The sequence below is a fragment of the Mustela erminea genome, chromosome 1 (assembly GCF_009829155.1).
Source record: "Mustela erminea isolate mMusErm1 chromosome 1, mMusErm1.Pri, whole genome shotgun sequence".
NCBI lineage: Eukaryota > Metazoa > Chordata > Mammalia > Carnivora > Mustelidae > Mustela > Mustela erminea.
The window spans coordinates 89,695-107,872 of NC_045614.1; the positions used below are offsets into that span (position 1 = coordinate 89,695).

The following is an 18,178-nucleotide window of genomic DNA, read 5'->3' on the forward strand; positions in this document are numbered from 1 at the left end:
GAGCTTCGTAGTGAGGGGCAGATGGACACGCTGTCCCTCCCAACAAGATGCCCTGAGAAGGACACTGCACCACTTACTCTGGCCAGGAATGCACAGCCTGTATCTGTATTTGAGAAAACTGCAGACAAACCTCAAATCAGGAACAAAGAAGGACTGTATTCTTCAGAAATATTAATACTGCTAAAAACCAGCCTTTGAGACAAGACAGCTCCCGGATCTAGCAGTGCGGAGGGAGAGGCTATAAGGAGCATTGTGGGGTCAGCTGACAAAACTGGAATCCGGGGCGCCTAGGGGCTCAGTTGGTTGAGCCTCTGCCTTCAGCTCAGGGTCCTGGGGTGGAGCCCCTCATCGGGCTCTTTGCTTGGTGGGGAGCCTGCTTCTCCCTCTCCCTCCGCTTGCCTCTCCCCTGCTTGGGTGCTCTCTCTCTCCGGCAAATAAATGAATAGCATCTTTAAAAAGTTACATTTAAAAAACTGGGATTCAGATGTGGATTAGATAAATGTATTACATCCATGTCAAGTTTACTGAAATTGATGACTGGCCTGTGGTTCTGTCAAAGACTTACACTGATATATTTAGGGGTTGATACAGACTGGATGTGTCCCTCCAGAATTCGTGTACTGAAACCTCGTCCCCTGTATGACCATATTTGGCAGTGGGACCTTCAGGAGGTCATGAGGTGAAACCCACAGGAGTGGGACACGCGACCTTGGAACAGAGACCGCAGGCAGCGCGCGTGCCCCTCTGCCCACGAGCCAGGAGTGGGACACGGACCTTGGAACAGAGACTGCAGGCAGCGCGCGTGCCCCTCTGCCCACGAGCCAGGAGTGGGACACGGACCTTGGAACAGAGACCGCAGGCAGCGCGCGTGCCCCTCTGCCCACAAGCCGGCCGCGGAAAGACAGCCAAGTTCTCGCCAGACACCAAGTGTGCAAGCACTTTGATCTGGGGCTTCCCAGCCTCTGGAACCATGAAAAATGCATTTCCTGTTGTTTAAAAGCCACCTGGCCCGGGGCACTTTCCACAGTGCATCCCAAAGAAAAGTGTAACCTGTATGTACAAAACACACGTGTGGGAAGCAAAGGGTAAAGCCAATGGGGCGAAACGTTCAGTCCGAGTCTGGGAAAGGGCGTGGGAGGTTTCTTTCTCCTGTAAACCGGAATGGGCTTCAAAATAAAAAGTAAAAGAAACAGGGACGCCTGGGTGGCTCAGTGGGTTAAGCGGCTGCCTTTGGCTCAGGTCATGATCCCAGCATCCTGGGATCAAGTCCCACATCGGGCTCCTTGCTCGGCGGGGAGCCTGCTTCTCCCTCGGCCTCTGCTGCCACTCTGCCTGCCTGTGCTCACTCGCTCTCTCTCTGGCAAATAAATAAATAAAATCTTTTAAAAAAATAAATAGAAAGTAAAAGAAATAAAGCTAAGAACATAAAAAGCAGTGTCCTCAGCCGAGTCTTAAAGGAGGGGAGAGAGACCGGGAGGGCACCCCCGGGAGCAGGGACAGCCAAGGAAGGGGCCTGCGGGCCTGAGGGGTGTGGGGGCCTGGGCCCGTGCAGCCTCTCTTGGGTCTCATCTGCCCAAGTCTGATGGGGAGTGTGCGGCACCCCGGGTCCGACAGGGGCCCCTGAGGGCCTGGGTTCTGGGCCACCCCGCCAGCGCAGCCTCCGACACCAGCCAGCCTGCCCGCGCTGGGGATTTAAGACTTCCGAGCCCAGAACTGTGAGAGAATCGGTGTGAGGGGTCCTCTCCACCAGCAGCCGTGGGAGGCACAGATGACACCCTTTCCCAAGCTCTTTGAGCTTCAGTGCCCCCTCCGTGAAGTGGGCGCGGCTACAGACGCCTCGCCGGCTCACTGTAAAGACCAAGAACTCATGCAATAGGCATCAGCTGGTTTTATTACAGAGGTCACTCAGTTTGAGGTGCAGAAGACACCCAGGATGTCGTCGGAGAAGCAAGTATGGACACAGGAGACTCAGAAGGAAAGTTCTGGAGTCGAGGGAGGCGGAAGTTGGGCATCTGAGGGGTGGGAGAGGCCCGGAAACAGTGATCTGGGAAATAACAGGCCCATGCACACCACAGGTCGGATGCAAACATCATTATTATTTTCCTCCTCTTCCTCCACTTGGCCCTCCCACCTTCAGGCCAAAACACTCAGAGCCGACCACACACAGGGTTACGATGCACTTGGGTGTTTACTGGGAATGGGGTCTCAGAGGCCAGGCCTGCTCACGCTTTCTTGGTGACGCTCTTGGGGGTGGCAAGCTCATACAGGCGAGGGGATGCCCGAGCCGCCAGGCACGCCGGGGAAATGTGATAGGGGTCGTAGCCCTCGTTGAGGTCCTTGCGCACTTTGGGCTTGGCCAGGGAGATGATCCGGGGACTGGCCACTGCCTTCTTGGTGACGTCCAGCACCTCCCAGCGCGGATCTCGGTCAGGAACACACTGGTTGGACTGGGCCTTGGGTGCTGGAGAGGGCAGGAGAGTGGGGGACCGCATCAGTCGCTGGGGCCTCAGACATGTGGCTGCCCAGGCCTATGGAGGTCAAAGCTCCCAGGTCCAGTGGGGTGACCACTCGCGGGAGGATGGAGACCCACACACGGTCCCCCCGCGCGGGAGCGTCCCCGGCTGTGGACAAGAGCGAGGCCCCCACATGTGGCCCTGGGGACGGACCCCAAGCCCACGACACTCAGAGAGGGAACCAGACACAGGAGGCCACACGGGGTGTGAGTCCACACGTGTGACACGCCCAGACCAGGCTCCCCCACGGACGGGAAGGGGGCTCGTGGGGGCGGGGCTGGGAAGGGGGAGATGAGGAGGGATGACCTATGGAGAATGGAGGTGGGGTTTCTTTCCAGGGAGATGAAAGCTCTAAAACTGCTTGTGGTGACAGGGGCAAGCCCCGTGAATGGAGTGACAGCCACCGCACTGGGGCGCCGTTCTCTTACTGTCACGCACCGTACACCTTAAAGGGGTGAACTGTAAACAAAAGGTTCTTTCCAGTGGCCGCAGGTCCCAGACAGGGGGACACAGAGGGTTCAGTCCGCGGCCGAGGGCCTGATCCGCCCCATCCCTCCCCTCCCTGTTCAAAAGCTACAGCGGGGAGGGGGCGAGCGGACGGGGGTGGGAGGCACATCCTCTCCTGGGCTGGGACTACAGGGCAGCGCCCAGGCCGGGGCCCCTCCAGGACTCGGTGCCCACTTCTTGGTTGAGGCTGTCCTGGCTCCTCTGGGCCTAGCTTTCTGTACGGGGTGGCATGTCTCCCCCCAGCCACGTGGGATGAGAGGACCTGATATGGGCTGGAGTTTTATTTGATTCGATTTTAATGAAATTGATTAACTCATTCAGATCTACCGATGGATTGGTTTTAATGTCATTGAAATAGCCGCACGGGCCCAGTGGCTACTGTTGGGGACTGACCGCTCTCGGGAACAGAGACCTGTGGCTCAGCCAGGCTCCCTCTTCTCACTGCTGGCACCTCCAGGCCGCTTATGCTGGTCTGCCCCTCCTCTGCTACCCCCACAACCTCCTGGCAGCACGTGGCCTGTCTGGGGACTGGAAGACAATTAGACAGCAGTGGTCACTGCCTTGGCCTTCAGGCTCTGGGAGCTTCCGGACCCTGGGGATGGAGGGAAGCTACAGTCTTCTTTCCAAGCCCCCTTTGTCCGGAGCTTCTGTGCAGACAGAAAAGGCTGCTCCCCTTCTCAGCAGGTAAGCCCTCAGTGGAGAGACCCCAGAGTAAGGGAAACAGGGTCCCTCTCACCAGGCAGGCACCCATCTATGCAGGGCCTGGGGGAGGAAGCCATCAGGGATGGACAGAGATGTGAGATGACATGCCCAAAGAGAAGGGGCCAAGCGGGAGGGTGGCCCCTTGGGGCAGGAGGACCACGCCCTGACTCCTGACTTCTTTGACTTGCTCCGAGAATTCAGCAGCACTCCCACCATCGTGACATCTGGCAAGGACAGGACGCCTGTGGGCACAGTCCATTAAGCACTGACTCTCGGTTTAGGCTTGGGCTGTGATCTCAGGGTCCTGAGACCGAGCCCGGTGTCGGGCTCCATGCTCAGAGTGGAGTCTGTCTGCGATTCTCTCTTTCTCAACTAGATTAATTTAAAAAAAAAAAAAAAAAACACTGTGCCAATAACGACTTAACAGCGGGGTGGTGACAGTCCCCCACCCCCAGCACACTGTGGATACACACCGCGCGGCGAGCACCGTGGACCCTTCCCACGCCTGCACAGCCTCCCGTGGGCTGTCTCTCCTGAAAGCGGTGGTCACGGCCACAGGGCACAAGCCTCCTGTGTGAGGGAAACCACCTCACAGCGCCCTGACAAGCACGGTCTAGGCATGTCTAGGTACGTGTACATCTGCGGCACGAGGCACGCATGTGTGTGTGTCCGATGTGTGAGTGTGAGAGGGACATGACGGCCCGAAGCAGACGCACACGTGTGCTCCGTGCTTGCTTCCACTCGACTCTTCGTCGGGGAAGGTTGGGGAGACAGGTAAGTGAGCAAACAAACCAAGGATCCCATAAGCACAGTTTAAAGAAGAGACACTGGGAAGAGGTTATTGTGCCCTGTGCCCGACGAAGGGCCTCCGACACTTGGGGCCTGGCACATATCACACACACACACACACACACACACACACACACACACGAGAAGCAGACCCAGAAATGCATCCCCGTAGGGCATGTTAGCAGGGGCAGGTGTTCTGAGGAAGGAGCAGGAACAGTAATGGGGCTCACAGGTGCCCGGAGGTGGGCAAAGGCTGCAGAGTGAAATAGGGCACGGAGGGGCCTCGCCAAGGGGGCAGAGGACGGAGCTGGTGTCTGGGGAGTGCATTCCAGGCCATGGGAAGGGCTGGTGGGGAGGCCCAAACAGAAGGGACGCAGGTCAAGGTGGCCAGGGCACAAACCTCCTGGTCCCATGGGCCACGTGAGAGAGGCAGGAGCCCCGAGGGGAGGGTCATGAGCAGAGGAGGGGGGAATCTGGGCTGTGCCCAGCAGGACGCCTCTGATGGCTCCACGGGGACAGGTGAAGGTGGTGCCGGGATCAGGGCAGAGGTCACAGCTCTGGTCCAGGGACAGATGATGGGCCCCAGGGGACTGCGGGGCGGGGGGGGGGCAGCGGCAGGTGCACTCCAAAGGCACAGGCCATAGGGGTCCCTCATACGTGGAGGGCACCACAGGAATGCCGGACTGGGGAGCGTCGGGAAGGGTGAGTACCGGCACACAGACCCAGGGCCCCAGGACTTGACGGATCTGTGTACACACGGTGTGTGCCTGCCCAGAAGGGAGCACACCTCGTTGCATGGTCTCTGGGCCAGACCCCCCTTCCCGTGCCCTTCCCTGCTGCCCAAGTCTCTACCGTCGGTGCGTACTTTCATCACGGTCGTTTTAAAGGAAAAGGAAGCAGGTCAATGCCGCGTTCAGGCTGCCCTCTTAGGTCCCTCAGGACCTCTTGGCTCGGCCCCCGGGGCTGCAGCCTGGCCGCCACCCCACCTTGCTCTCCAGCACTCAGGCGCCCTAGCCAGGAGATGCACTCACGCCACTCCCCTGTCGGCTCTGCTCGCCAGGAACGGCCCCCTTGGCTCCAGGTCTTTCAGCTGTATCCCAGCCTGCGACCCGTGGCCAGTGGGGGAGGACACAAGAGCCTACTGAGTACCCACACCCCAAAGGAACTACTCACTGGCTAAGTGAAGGAGACGATTGTAATCGGACACGTGCGGCTTGGGTTTGGGCATGGGGTCCCACTCTTCCAACAGGGTGGCCGGGGACCTGGGCTCCGCCAGCCGTAGGATCCTCGGGCTGGGGATGGCCATCTGGGCTGCCCTGGAGACCTGGGACACCTGGAAACAATTACAGGGAAAGAGTACTACCGTCCATGATTCCTCATAGGCGCCTGGATCAGAAAGACCCCATAAGCAACAGTAAGAGACACAGGACTCACTGCGAAGAAGTTAGTTTGCTATGGGTTCAGCAAAGGATTAATAGCTGTCATATAGAAAGAGTTCTTCTAAATCAATAACCCAAAAACCATAGGAAAGTAAACCTAAAGGATCAATAATCCTCTGTTGACCAGGGAAATATATATTAAAATGACAAAATATCACTCCATGCCAACAAATCTGGCAAAAATGGAAAAGTTTGAAAAAAGATCAAGCCCTGGCAAGAACATGGGAAGAGAGACAAGCCTCCTGCATGACAGGCAGGAGAGTAAATTAGCACAAACACATTGGAAAGCACTTGTCCTCAAGCTGGATAGGTGGACACTTGAAGACCACCATATAGAGAAGCCCCCGGCCCTGAAGCAGAAGGAAATGACAGCACTGACAGTCACTGTCACTTGACTATCATGGCAAAGGCTTGGACACAGCCAGGCTGTCTGTCCAGCAGGGACTGGGGAGACCAGTCTCAGCATATTCATCTGGTGGGATGCAGTCCAGTCGGGAAAATACTGCTTCTCTAGGTATCACATGCAGGGCTCGAGAACTCAGATACTGAGAGAATTCATGCCACGTGTGCGTAGTAAAGACACAAAATGCTATGATTATAGTTGGTGGCTCTAGATACTAATAAAGCTTAAAGTGATGGCAATGAGGCCAAGCTACTCAAGACGGGGAGGGGAGCCCTCGTGACATCTCACTGAGCAATGTGACCCACTTGCTCCATGGATAACTGCTTCGTGCTTTCTGGAGAATGCAGGCACTGCCGAAATTGTCTGCTCCGATGCCTGCGCCAAAGGCAACACCTGGACAGAGCTCTGTCAGCGGCCTGCTGATCATCGTGTCCCCACCCTAGAAAAGTGCACCCAAGACCCACTCTTCCCTGGCTGCGCCCTCTGTACCCTGTGTCCTGTCCACCGTCTTTCCCTGACCCGCCCGCCCTCCACGTGTGCCAGTAGGCCTGCTGGAGATGAATCGCAGCAGGCAGAGTCACATTCTGAACGTCTGGGACTGTGACCAGGGGAGGAGGGCCGTTCCCGATGCTTCTGGAGAGGGAAGGAGGGAGCCAGGCTAGATGCTGAAATGCTTTATTCCTTCAAGAGGAGGAGCCCGTCTGCACCCCGTGGAGATGCTGGGGGAGGTCCAGGGCCATGACGGGTGCCGGTGTATTTGCAGCGTTTCTGGTCGTAAGAACTCTGCACGGCAGTTTTAGCGGGAGGCTTCTTGGAAGCAGGGCTTGGCTGAAATGACCTCCAGGGGTCAGTCTGAAACGGGAGTCCCTTTCCTCTAAAATTGCCTTCCCTAAAAACCACAGGCGCCCCTCTTATCCAAGACCCCCGGTGTTTATAATGTCGCGCGCCGCGCAGCCCCGCGCTTCCGCCTTCCTTCTCGCTCCTCCTTTCTCTCCCCGCCGCTGGCGGGCTCGGCCTCGACCCCTGGGGTGGACGTGAGCCTGAAGGGCTGGGCGGGCAGGTAAGCGTTCACCTGTCCATGCTTTCGGCTAATACTGACGGCCGCCCTGTGCTTCGCACCGGGTAGGACAAGCTCAAGAATATTGCCACAGAGCAAGAAAGATGCGGTGCCCGTCCTCGGGCTGCTCCCAGTCTGGGGGAGAATCGACTGTCCATCCAGAAACTGTGCTGCGGCTGGGAAAGGGCAAAGGAGCATGCGGGTTTGGGAGGCTGCGGACGGGACCCCCACCGGCCTGGCTGGGAGTGGGAGGGTCGGGCAAGGGAAGGATGGCGCTCGAGTGCAGGGGGGCTGGACGGAGCGGGGAGAGGCATTCCAGGGAGCGGGCCCTGCGTGGGCAAAGGCCTGGAGGCTCTTCGAGGGACCCACGTGTAGCCCAGCAAAGCAGGTAGGTGAAGGAGGAGAGGTCAGAGTCTTCAGTTCTTGGCTTGGGAATCTGGACCTTCCCAGGGACTGGGAAGCACGGAAGGTTTTCGTGCACAGAAGGGAGGCGGCCAAGGGGCTTGAACTGGCAAAGGCAAGGCGGACAGCCTGGCAGACAGCAGACGCCTCTCCAGGAAGAGGAGGGACAAGCCGAGGACAGCGCCCCACTTTGGATCCCGATTCACCTAAACTGGCCATGAAAGGCTTTTGGAGGGACAGCTGGGAAAAGTGAGCACAGGCTGGGTATTTGGGTATTAAAGTGTTCATGTCACAGGCTTTAGTGTGGTTGTTGATATTATGGATGTCAGTTAAAAATGCGTCCTGATTGTTGGGGCGCCTGGGTGGCTCAGTGGATTAAGCCGCTGCCTTCAGCTCAGGTCATGATCTCAGTGTCCTGGGATCGAGCCCTGCATCGGGCTCTTTGCTCAGCGGGAGCCTGCTTCTCTCTCTCTCTCTCTGCCTGACTCTCCGCCTACTTGTGATTTCTCTCTCTGTCAAATAAATAAATAAAATCTTTAAAAAAAAAAAATGCGTCCTGACGTGGTTAGAAGAGAAGTGGTGTGAGGTCTGGATTGACTTTTAAAAACTTTTGAAGCGGGGGTTCTGGGAAACAGCCGTGTGAAAAACCCCATCAACGTATTTAGTGCAGATTAAAACCACAACGAGATGCCGGCTTCGCAGCAACCTTATTCGTAAGATCCAAAACCTGGAAACAACTCCAGCGTCCTTCAGGGGCTGAGCGGTCCCCCCCGTGACCCAGCAGTGCCCCAAAGGCATGGCTGCTGAGATGCTCGAGAATCTGACCCTTCTCACAGCACCCAGGAAACGGGAACACGTGGGAACGGGGACCGGACACGGTCGCCCCGAGCCTGGGCGGGGACGGGGACCGGACACGGTCGCCCCGAGCCTGGGCGGGGAGCTCTGAAACGGGCAGGGAAGGGGGGTTCTCTGAGCGGCTTCAAGGCGGTGTGGAGAGGAAATCCAGCTCTATCCCCAGCAGACAGACCCCCTGACTCCTGCTCACTCGAAGAGCTGCAATGCGTCCACAGCCCCGGAGTCTGTGCCCTCCGAAGCCACCCCCAGGGGAGCAGAGGCCAGCAAGGCACCTACCTCAGACATGTTTATGCTCCAAATGTTATTCCGGATCCTCGGGGCGGCCAGTTCCCTCAGGCGACTGGAAGCGTGGTGCTCCAGGGAAGACCGGGGAACGGGCCAGATGGGGGTGATCCTAGGGGACAGCCACAGTTGACATGGCAGCTCAGCCAGGGTGTGGCTGTCTCCTGCCTATGTCGTGTTCTCTCAGCCCATCTCGGAGTCCAGGGCCTGGGAGATGGAGTGTTTTGAAAACACCTCCAGGAAGGGATTCAGGTAAGAGTCCCTGAAAGAGAGCCCCTCGAGGACAGAGCTACCCTCTCCCAAGGTTGTCCCAGCTCAGGGTGCAAAGGCTATCTTCCTGTTCGGTGCTTCCCTGTCCCCCTCTGTGGTGACAGTGGCTCCCAGGGCCTCTCGTCCACACCCCTTTGGGACCGGGGTCAGGATTGGACGTAAGGGTTAAGAAGGTGCGTGCCCGCGTCTCCTGAAAGCAGATGCCATGTCTCCCTCTGCCCATGAGAGAGAGCCACGTTTCACTGATCTGAGGTAGAAGTTCCTATTTTCACAACTCTGAGGTTGGAATGCAGCTTGTTAAGTGCTGTCAGCCGAATGTCAGAGGTCTCATGGCCACCCTCGCCTGCGCGCACTCTGGGGTGCGTGTTGGCACTGAAATGGCCTCAGCTGAATCTGATGCATTCTTGGATCTACAGATGTCAGTCTGACAGCAGTTCCCGGACCTACGGACGTCAGCCTGACGGCAGTTCCTGTCTACAGACATCAGTCTGAATGTAGTTGCTGGATCTACGGACATCAGTCTGACGGCAGTTCCTGTCTACAGATACCAGTCTGATGGCAGTTCCTGGACCTACAGACGTCAGTCTGGTGGAGGTTCCTGGATCGACGGACGTAAGTCTGACTGTAGTTCTCAGGCCTACAGATGGACGTCAGTCTGACAGCAGTTCCTATCTACGGACGTCAGTCTGAATGCAGTCATTGGACCTACAGACATCACTTTGACAGCAGCTCCTGGACCTACAGACATCAGTCTGACGGCAGCTCCCAGATCTATGGATATCAGTCTGACAGCAGTCCCCGGACCTGGGGATGTCAGTCTGACAGTAGCTCCCAGATCTGGGGACGTCAGTCTGACGGCAGCTCCCAGACCTGGGGACGTCAGTCTGACCGCAGTCCCTGGATCTACGGACGTCAGTCTGAACGTAGCCCCCGGACCTATGGACATCAGTCTAATAGCAGTCCCTGGACCTACGGACGTCAGTCTGACAGCAGCTCCCGGATCTGCGGATGTCAATCTGACAGCAGTTCCTGGACATACGGATGCAAGTCTGAATGCAGTCCCCGGACCTATGGATGTCAGTCTGATGGCAGCCCCCAGACCTACAGACATCAGTCTGACGGCACTCCCCGGATCTGCTGATGTCTGACGACAGCTCCCGGACCTGGGGACGTCAGTCTGACGGCAGTCCCTGGATCTTCGGATGTCAGTCTGACGGCAGTCCCCAGACCTACAGACGTCAGTCTGAGAGCAGCTCCCAGACCTATGGACGTCAGTCTGACGGCAGCTTCTGGATCTGCGGATGGCAGTCTGACAGCAGTTCCTGAACATACAGACGCAAGTCTGAATGCAGTTGTTGGACCTACGGACGTCAGTCTGACAGCAGTCCCCAGACCTACGGACGTCAGTCTGACGGCAGTCGCAGACCTACGGACATCAGTCTGATGGCAGCTCCTGGACCTGCGGACGTCAGTCTGACGGCAGCTCCCAGATCTGCGGATGTCAGTCTGACGGCAGTCCCCGGATGCGCAGACGTTAAGTCTGAGTGCAGTTGCTGGACCTACGGACACAGTCTAACTGCAGTTTAGTCATCTTCAGATCGCACCATGACTCAAGAAAGAAAGAAGTTCCCGTCCCGAAGACGGCAAGGAAAACCGTGTGAGGGGCTCGTCAGTGTCTGAGTCAAGACACGATTCGAAACATTCAGACACAGTCTAGCTATGTATCCGGCCATTATTATTATGGGCAATTAAAATCTGTGTCTAAAGAACTCTATGGATCGCTATTTACAAGCAGGAAAGTTCAAAGTGATAAGAAGGAATTGTGTTAAAAGTTGTACATAAAGTAAGGTCTTAGGATTGCTGGCTTTTTAGGGCCAACAAAATCCAGAATGGTGGTCAGTAACATTTACTGAGCACCTGCTAGGGCCGGCACTGTGCTAAGTTCCTTCTGAGTGTGATCTCCACCTCCACACACCCCACAGGGGGAGCTGGAGCTCACAGGGCCGAGGGCCTGCCCACAGGCATCCGGTCGGGGAATAGCCCAGCCCAGCTGGAGGTCAGCTCATCTACTCCCAGGGCCTGGACTCTCCCCAGGCCACCCTCTGTCAAGGGATGGCAGGTGAGGTTTTCTGCCAGCTCCGCCTTCGGAGTGCCTGCCCAGGACTCCTTCCTTTACCTGTTGTTGTTGTAATACTCCGAGTAGAACCTTTTAGGTCGAGCCAGTTCCTCCACTCGACGGGACACCTCTACAGGAAACAGGCAACAGCCCCGGCTGAAAAACCTGCCCACCAAAGGGGTTTCCTTCTGCCTTAATTCAGGGCTCCACTAACTACAGTGAGAGCCCCGGTGTGAGGCACTGAGGGCCTAGAGTGCTGAGCACCTGTCACCTTACAGAGGAGTGACTTTCGCTATCCCCACTCGGGGGACAGTGGTCTCAGGGGGCCTGAAGTCCCTGACTCAGGGGGCACAGGGCAGGAGCGGCCGGGCTGGAATAGGATCTCAGGCCCATCAGATCCTCAAGAGAACTCAGTGTGGCTCCAAGAACCCACTGGTTGGGAGAGCAGATTTTGGCCTGCAGTTAGTACACGCCTAGGGTTTACAGGGGCTTAGAGTCCACTCTGAGGAAGGTCTAAAACCCCCACAAGAAAACCTGCCCTAATACTTCTCTCCAGGAAGAGATTTCTTGAAACGTTTTATTTGAAGGAATCCACTGCTCTCAAAAAGTGTAGAAACCATCGCAGAAGGGAAGGCAAAGAGTCATTTAATCAACAATAAATAATAACATACTAACCCCCATCTTGGCTGTAGTGCTGATTGGATTTCCCCAGGAGAGTGTGTCCCACAACCCTCACCCCAGGACAAGCATCTGGCATTTCTGGCTCCTCAGGAGACAGAGGCCAGAGATAAGAGATCTGGGAGATGGGGGTTGGGGGAGCAGCAGTAGGGAATCCTGGTGAGGCTAGGGCTAGGGGAGACCCCAGCCTGATCTCCTCGGTTGGATCTGGGGCACCGATCGGAGTGGAACGGGGTCACCCAGCACCAGAGCTGGGACGAGGGCCACCTCCAGCCCACCCCGGAGCTAGGCAACCCCTTGACAGAGAAGTGGGGCTGGTGGGTGGGCGCCACCTACCCGGCACTGTGATGGTGAGGGTGGTGTCTTCGAGAAACCTCTCCGTCCAGTACACAGAAGGCCTGGAACACACCAAGCAGTGGCTCAGGGTCAAGGCAGCTGGGGCACAGGCTTCCTGTGCCCTGCTCTGAAACAGAGCTCAGGGCACCTTACAAACACAGACGCACTCCGGAGGGAGACAGTGAGGCAGGGGCAGGGCAGCCGCGGAAGGAGAGCCGCGGAGGGTACGTGGAGGGGAGGGTCAGAGGGGCGCGTGAGGAAACGCAGACGGTTCTGAGCAGGGCTGAGGTTCAGAGAGGGGGGAGCTGGGGGAAAAGGCACAGCTAAGAGCAGGACCCGAGGTCCTAGCACGGGAGCAGACCCACTTCTCAGCTGGGTGGGCCGACGGCCAGAGCACCAGGGTCCACCCTGGGAAAGCACCTCAAGGCCAGGAGGTCCCTTGTCAGAGGGCAGCCCTTTCTCCCAGTCCTTGGCCCTGGCGAGGGGGAGGGATCCCCTGGGGTGTGCCCCCACCGTGGCAGGAGATGGAGGGGCCCCCTGGGACTTACCAGTAGACACAGAACTGCAAGTTCCTCTTGCACGGGGACACCCAGGCATAGCCCTTACAGCAGCACCCCATCCTAAGATGAGACAGGCCCGAGCCCCTGACTTCGCTCTGTGGCCCCGTCTGCTCAAAGGCCTCACTGTCTTTCACCGGCACCCAGAAGCCATCCCAGGGCTGCCTCTGGAACCCTGACTTCTCCCCTCCCTCTGTAGCTGCCCCCAGCTCACAGTGTGGGTGACAGATGGGACAAGGAAGCCGAGCAGTGGGGGGTGGGGGACACAGACAGACCCCCAGGGGCCGCCCTCCTCCCCAGGGGCCCCACCCCAGCCTCCAGCGACGCCACCCACAGGCCTCACCTGTCTTTCAAGACTTGCCAGTTGGTCTTGGGCTTTGCCAGCTCCAAGAGCCTCCTCCTCTTCCTGCCTCCAACGGAGGAGATGCTGGGGAACCTCTGGGAGGTAGACAGCCGGCTTTGGGAGAGGTGAGTGGGTCAGGGCCCTGCCCAGTGAAAAGGGGCCTCTCGGGGGCGCCGTCTGGCATGGCGGGCCCCTGAGTGGAAGTCCCAGCTCCGAAGCAGATGGTCACCACTGTGTGGCCTCTGCAAACACGGGGAGACCTGCTCCCCACACACCAGCTACCGCAGACGGCTAAAGCAGACTCAATCTCACGAGCAGGTGTTAAGTGCCAACCATGTGCCAGAGCCTGGGGTTGAGACACCTGCCGGCTCCCTCGCAGGTTCCCTCCGCCGCCACTGCCCAGGCCCCTCTCGCTGGCCAGTGCTTTTTCCCCCACAGCGGAGGGTGCTGGCCACCACCCACCACACTGATCATGCGTGTGTGCACGCGCGTGTGTGTGAGACACGGGCTCTGTGGGGGGGGAGGGGCCAAGGGGGAAAGGCTCTTCTGCCGAAACTGACCAAGTGAACCCCGAGGGTGGACCCAGTGTGGGGTGGGCAGGACAGACACGGTTCCAGCAGAGGAACCCAGGTCAGGGGCCCGCAGGGGAGTGAGAGCACCTGCTTCCCCAGGACCGCCCGGTTACCCCCAGGTCCATCGAGGCCCAGGGACTGTCGGCCAGGCCGCCTCAGACGCCTGGGGGAATCTGAGGGACTTCGGACGGTTTTGGCTTTGAGTTGGAAGTTTTCCCCATTTGTCTTTCTCTCCGACTGAGGGCCTCCCATCCTGACTGCCCGGCTCTGGCATCTGAACCCTGCCTGCCCAGCTCCCCAAATCGGTGCCTTTGGAAGGTTTCCAGTCCTGACCCCCACGCCCTGGACGGAGCAGTATTTGCCCACTTCTGCCTTAGAGGCCAGCGAGGGGCTGCCCTCTCCTCCTGCACAGCTCACACTCGGGCACCCCAGTCCCTCACAAGGACACACGGGGCCACGCACACCCCCGGGGCCACGCTGGGATCGCTGCTCTCCCTCCACATCCCCCACCCCAGCTGGGCAGACCCACCTCATCTCAGAGACGCCCTCGTCCAAGTCCTTCTCCGGACCCCCATCCAGGGGCACGAGGGCCACATCTTGCTTCTGGGGGCTAGGGACTTCTCCCCCAGTCGCCTCCTCTGGAAGAGCCTCCTCCTCCTGGTCTTCAAATCTCAGCTTCCCGGCGTCTGTGGCCCGTCGGCTCCCAGACACCGTGTCCTGGGCGCCCGTGCCCAGGACACCATTGTCCTGTCCCCTGTGGGGGCCACCTTCGGCCTCCGAGCTGTGGTGGTGGTGAAGTGAACTCTGCCTCAGGTCCCCCATGCACTGGGCCCTCTGCCGCCCTACAGCCTTGCTCCCCAAACACCCAAGTGTGTCAGTGGTCACCCGGCGACAAGAGAATGGCCGCCCGCATTCTGGCCGCCCGCATTCCACTCCCAGCGTGGCCACACGTGCCATCACCCGGACAACACGGCAGGACCTCGCAGGGGCCACTCACCCACCAGACCTGAGCCCCTACCGCTGGCTTTTCCTGGCTAATCCAGGACCACTGCCCAGTGCCATCCCACACTTGTTCTTAATAAGACCCCATTAGTGCCCAGGTCAGGGAGCCAGTGCTGGCAACCGGACCTTCCCAGCTGGGTTAGGAGTGAGACCTGAGGGGGAAGCTGCAGGGGCCTTCTAGCAATGGCTTCCTCGCCCCCAAACGACCCATGAGGAAGAGCGCCCACCTCTTCTTCCTGGCTGTTCTGGGGACTGTCTGTAACGTCTAGAGGGCAGGAAGCCTCCCTCTGACCATGAGACCACCTGGGAGCCTGAGGACAGTGAGCTGCAGGGTTTGGTGGTGTGGCTGAGCCCCCGAACTTGCCAGCTGGGGAGCCTGCTCTGTGTCTGGGCTCCCTGTCACTGGACAGTGGATTCTCTCAGCTCCGAGCTGTAGCTGGGCTTCCTGGGCCTCCCAGCCAAAAGCACCCAAACAGATGCACAGTCTTCCAGCTCCGGCCTTTCGAGAAACTACTTCACCGACAGCTGGTGTTCAAAACAGGCTTTCCTACCTTGTCAGAGCAAAGCAGTCGTTACCATAATCGAAGTGTTCTCATGGGCCCCAACCCACAGCCCAGGCTCCAGCTTTGGAAAAGTCCCCATAGGCCATCAGAGCGGCTGCCTCGTGGTCTCTGCCAGGCCACAGTCCTGCCTATCGTGACTTTCCCTTTCTCTGCTTGGCTGTTTCCTGCTCATTGTTGAAGACCCACCCTGGCCCAGCTCTGTGCCCCAGGTCCTGCTCTGTTCCCGCAGCCCAGGCTGGTCATCCCCAGGGCCCGGGGGGAACCCTCCCTGTGCAAAGTCCTATCCAGTTCTCCGTCCGGCCTCCCTAATGCTTTGCTCCACCATCACCACGGTCAGGAAAGGGAGGGAAGGAAGGAGTCTCTTGAATGAACCCAAGAGAAAAGCTTTTGATGGCATCTGGTTCAACCTGGGAGAGGCTTGCCAAATCTCCTTTAGTGGCCTGAAGTGCCCCCACACCATCCCCTTGCGCTCGGCGATTTATTTTTCCCTCTTAGTTAAATCCAGCCAAGATCCACAGGCCCCTCTCACAAAAGATAAAGCCCACCCTGCTGAAGCCAAGGCACCTGCCGTCGTGGCTGCGTCCTACAGGAGGTCTCTGTCCTGACATGAGTCCCTTTGAGGGAGGCGGCTGTGGGATGGGCTAACTAGGCGAAGGGGATTGAAGGTGCAAACGCCCAGTTATAAGGAAGTCACAGAGATGAAAAGGGCAGCGTGGGGAATATGATATCGCCCACCATTGTCCCGGTGACATATGGACGGTGGGATCACTGTGCTGTACACCTGAAGCCAACACAACAATGAGCGTCGACGACACTGCAGTAAGAAAAATTATTTTGGGGGTGCACTTCCTGCTAGAGACAGTGCATCAAACCTGCCTGAGTCTGCCACATCTGGCATCCACGAGCCCCATGAAGGCCAGGTGTTGCCTTGAGCTCGTGGGAGGAGTGGGGGCTCCAGAGCCAGGCCTTTCACGGGCCCAGAGCTCCATGCGCCTGGAAGGGAGGGCTGGAAGGTCCATGTCTGCAAGTTTGCAGGTGAGGAGCTGGAACCAGAGGGGGATCACCATTCGGAATGGGAAACAGAGGGGACCAGAACTGGCTGCGTGTGTGCGGAGTCCGATGGGGAAGACAGCAGGTGGCGGGGAAGCAGGGACATCTCCCTGCCAGGGCCAGGACCCGGGGTACACACAGAGCAGAAAGCAGACTGGATCCCTCCTAGATGCCTTTCCTGGTGCCGCAGAGCAAACGTCAGAAAACTTCGGGGCCTGGCGACAGTAATTCGTTATCTGTCAGTTCTGGAAGTCCGGAAGTCCACAAGGGGTTCCACAGGGCTCGGATCAAGACTTCGGCCGGCTAGGTCCCTCTGGACGTGGCAAGGGAGGCTCCGTGCCCTGCTCACGAGGGTGCTGGCAGAACGCAGCTCCTTGCGGGGACCCGGGGTCCCCCACCTCCCGTGGCTGTCGGCTGAGGGCTGCGCCAGCTTCCGAGGCCTTCGCCCTGCCCTTCCTCCGTCTCCAGCCGCGGTGAGGTCTGTCCCGTCCTGCCTCTTCTCGTGTCTCTGGTCTGTCCCGTCCCGCCTCTTCTCGTGTCTCTGGTCTCCGCCGAGAAAGGGCCCCAGTCTCTAGGACCCACATGCTGAAGCGAGGCCCACCGGGATGGCCCAGGCCAGCGTGCCCACCGCGGGGGCTGTCCCCTTAACCACGTAAGCATGAGCCTTTGGGCTGCGTGGGGTCCCGCGTCCCCAGGTCCCCGTGAGGCGCCCGTGACCCTTCTTCCCCCCTCGCCCAGCTCACGCGCAGTCGCCCTGAGGACCGCGGGCTCCGACGTCAGTCGACAGGGAAGAGGGTCATCCGAAGAGGCCATTCTCCGAAGCCGCGGCAGGCGATGCCCCGAGCCCGACCGAGCCGCGGAGCGGGGCGCGGGGTCATCTCCAGGCCACGCGGAGGGGCTCGGCCGGGGGTGGAGGACAACTTGCCGGCGTCTCACGGACTGTGAGCGCCCGGGCAGCCGGACCGGCCACGAGGCTTCGGAGGGGGTCGCCCGCGCCGGCCCCGGGGAAGGACGCGGGGGCGCCCCGGGCCGCGCACACCTGCCGCGGGACGAAGGGGGAGGGCGGGAGCGGAGGAGGGAGAGACGGGGAGGGTGTCCGCAGGGACGGCGGTGCGGGAAGGCGACCTCCACCCGCCGACCTCCGAGTCAGTCCTCGGCGGCGGGGCCGCGCCCACAACCCGCCGCTTTCAGGACCGGGAGGCGGGGCTGCGCGGAGCCGGATCCCGCCGGCGCGCGGCGGCCGCAGTGACGCGCGGCGGCCACCAGAGGGCGCCCCGCCCCCGGCGCTCGAGGCCCCGCCCCCGGCATCGTCGCCCCTCCCCCTGCCTTCCCGGGGACCCGGTGCTCCGGCCGCGCTCTTCCCTCACCCCTGCTGCGAGGAACAGACCGGGGTCTGTAAGGGTCCGGGGAGTGGGACACGGCCCAGGGCTACTGACACCAAGTCAGGTGACGAGAAGGCCCTCCCCTGTCCTGGGCACCCCGAGAGGGACAGCGCAGCTACCGGGGTACCCTGAGACCACGACCTGAGCGGAAGGCAGAGGCTTTAACCCCCGAGCCCCCAGGCGCCCCAAAACTTGTTTTGTTCTTACCGCAATCGATTTATACACCTTATCTCTGATTTGGTTTCGTGATTGTTTCAAAATAATTGCAAACAGCCAGCATGACCCTTTACCCCAGAATGTTCAGGGGGTTTCTAATGTCCCCTTACATGAGCTCAGCATGGTTGTCAAAATCAGGGTAAA

The 18,178-nt window shown here is 59.1% G+C and overlaps 2 protein-coding genes across 3 annotated transcripts; both read right to left on the minus strand.

Annotated features, from left to right (window-relative positions):
* Positions 1 to 1,860: 1,860 nt before the first annotated feature.
* Positions 1,861 to 14,723, minus strand: THEG (theg spermatid protein). Of its 2 annotated transcripts, XM_032304003.1 has the most exons (8): positions 14,351 to 14,723; positions 13,250 to 13,363; positions 12,898 to 12,969; positions 12,350 to 12,411; positions 11,396 to 11,465; positions 8,944 to 9,061; positions 5,685 to 5,844; positions 1,861 to 2,461 (listed from the first exon to the last, which is right to left on the minus strand). In XM_032304003.1, exons 1-8 carry the CDS (start codon positions 14,641 to 14,643, stop codon positions 2,223 to 2,225), a joined length of 1,128 nt encoding a protein of 375 aa, XP_032159894.1. In that variant the 5' UTR covers positions 14,644 to 14,723; the 3' UTR covers positions 1,861 to 2,222. The 2 variants fall into 2 exon arrangements, with proteins under 2 accessions (XP_032159894.1, XP_032159898.1); XM_032304007.1 differs by lacking the exon at positions 12,898 to 12,969 and having other exon boundaries at positions 1,862 to 2,461; positions 14,351 to 14,722.
* Positions 7,283 to 8,476, minus strand: LOC116568556. Its single transcript, XM_032304018.1, has 2 exons — positions 8,374 to 8,476; positions 7,283 to 8,158 (listed from the first exon to the last, which is right to left on the minus strand). The coding sequence occupies exons 1-2, from the start codon at positions 8,463 to 8,465 to the stop codon at positions 7,285 to 7,287; spliced, it is 966 nt and encodes a 321-aa protein (XP_032159909.1). The 5' UTR covers positions 8,466 to 8,476; the 3' UTR covers positions 7,283 to 7,284.
* Positions 14,724 to 18,178: the final 3,455 nt, after the last annotated feature.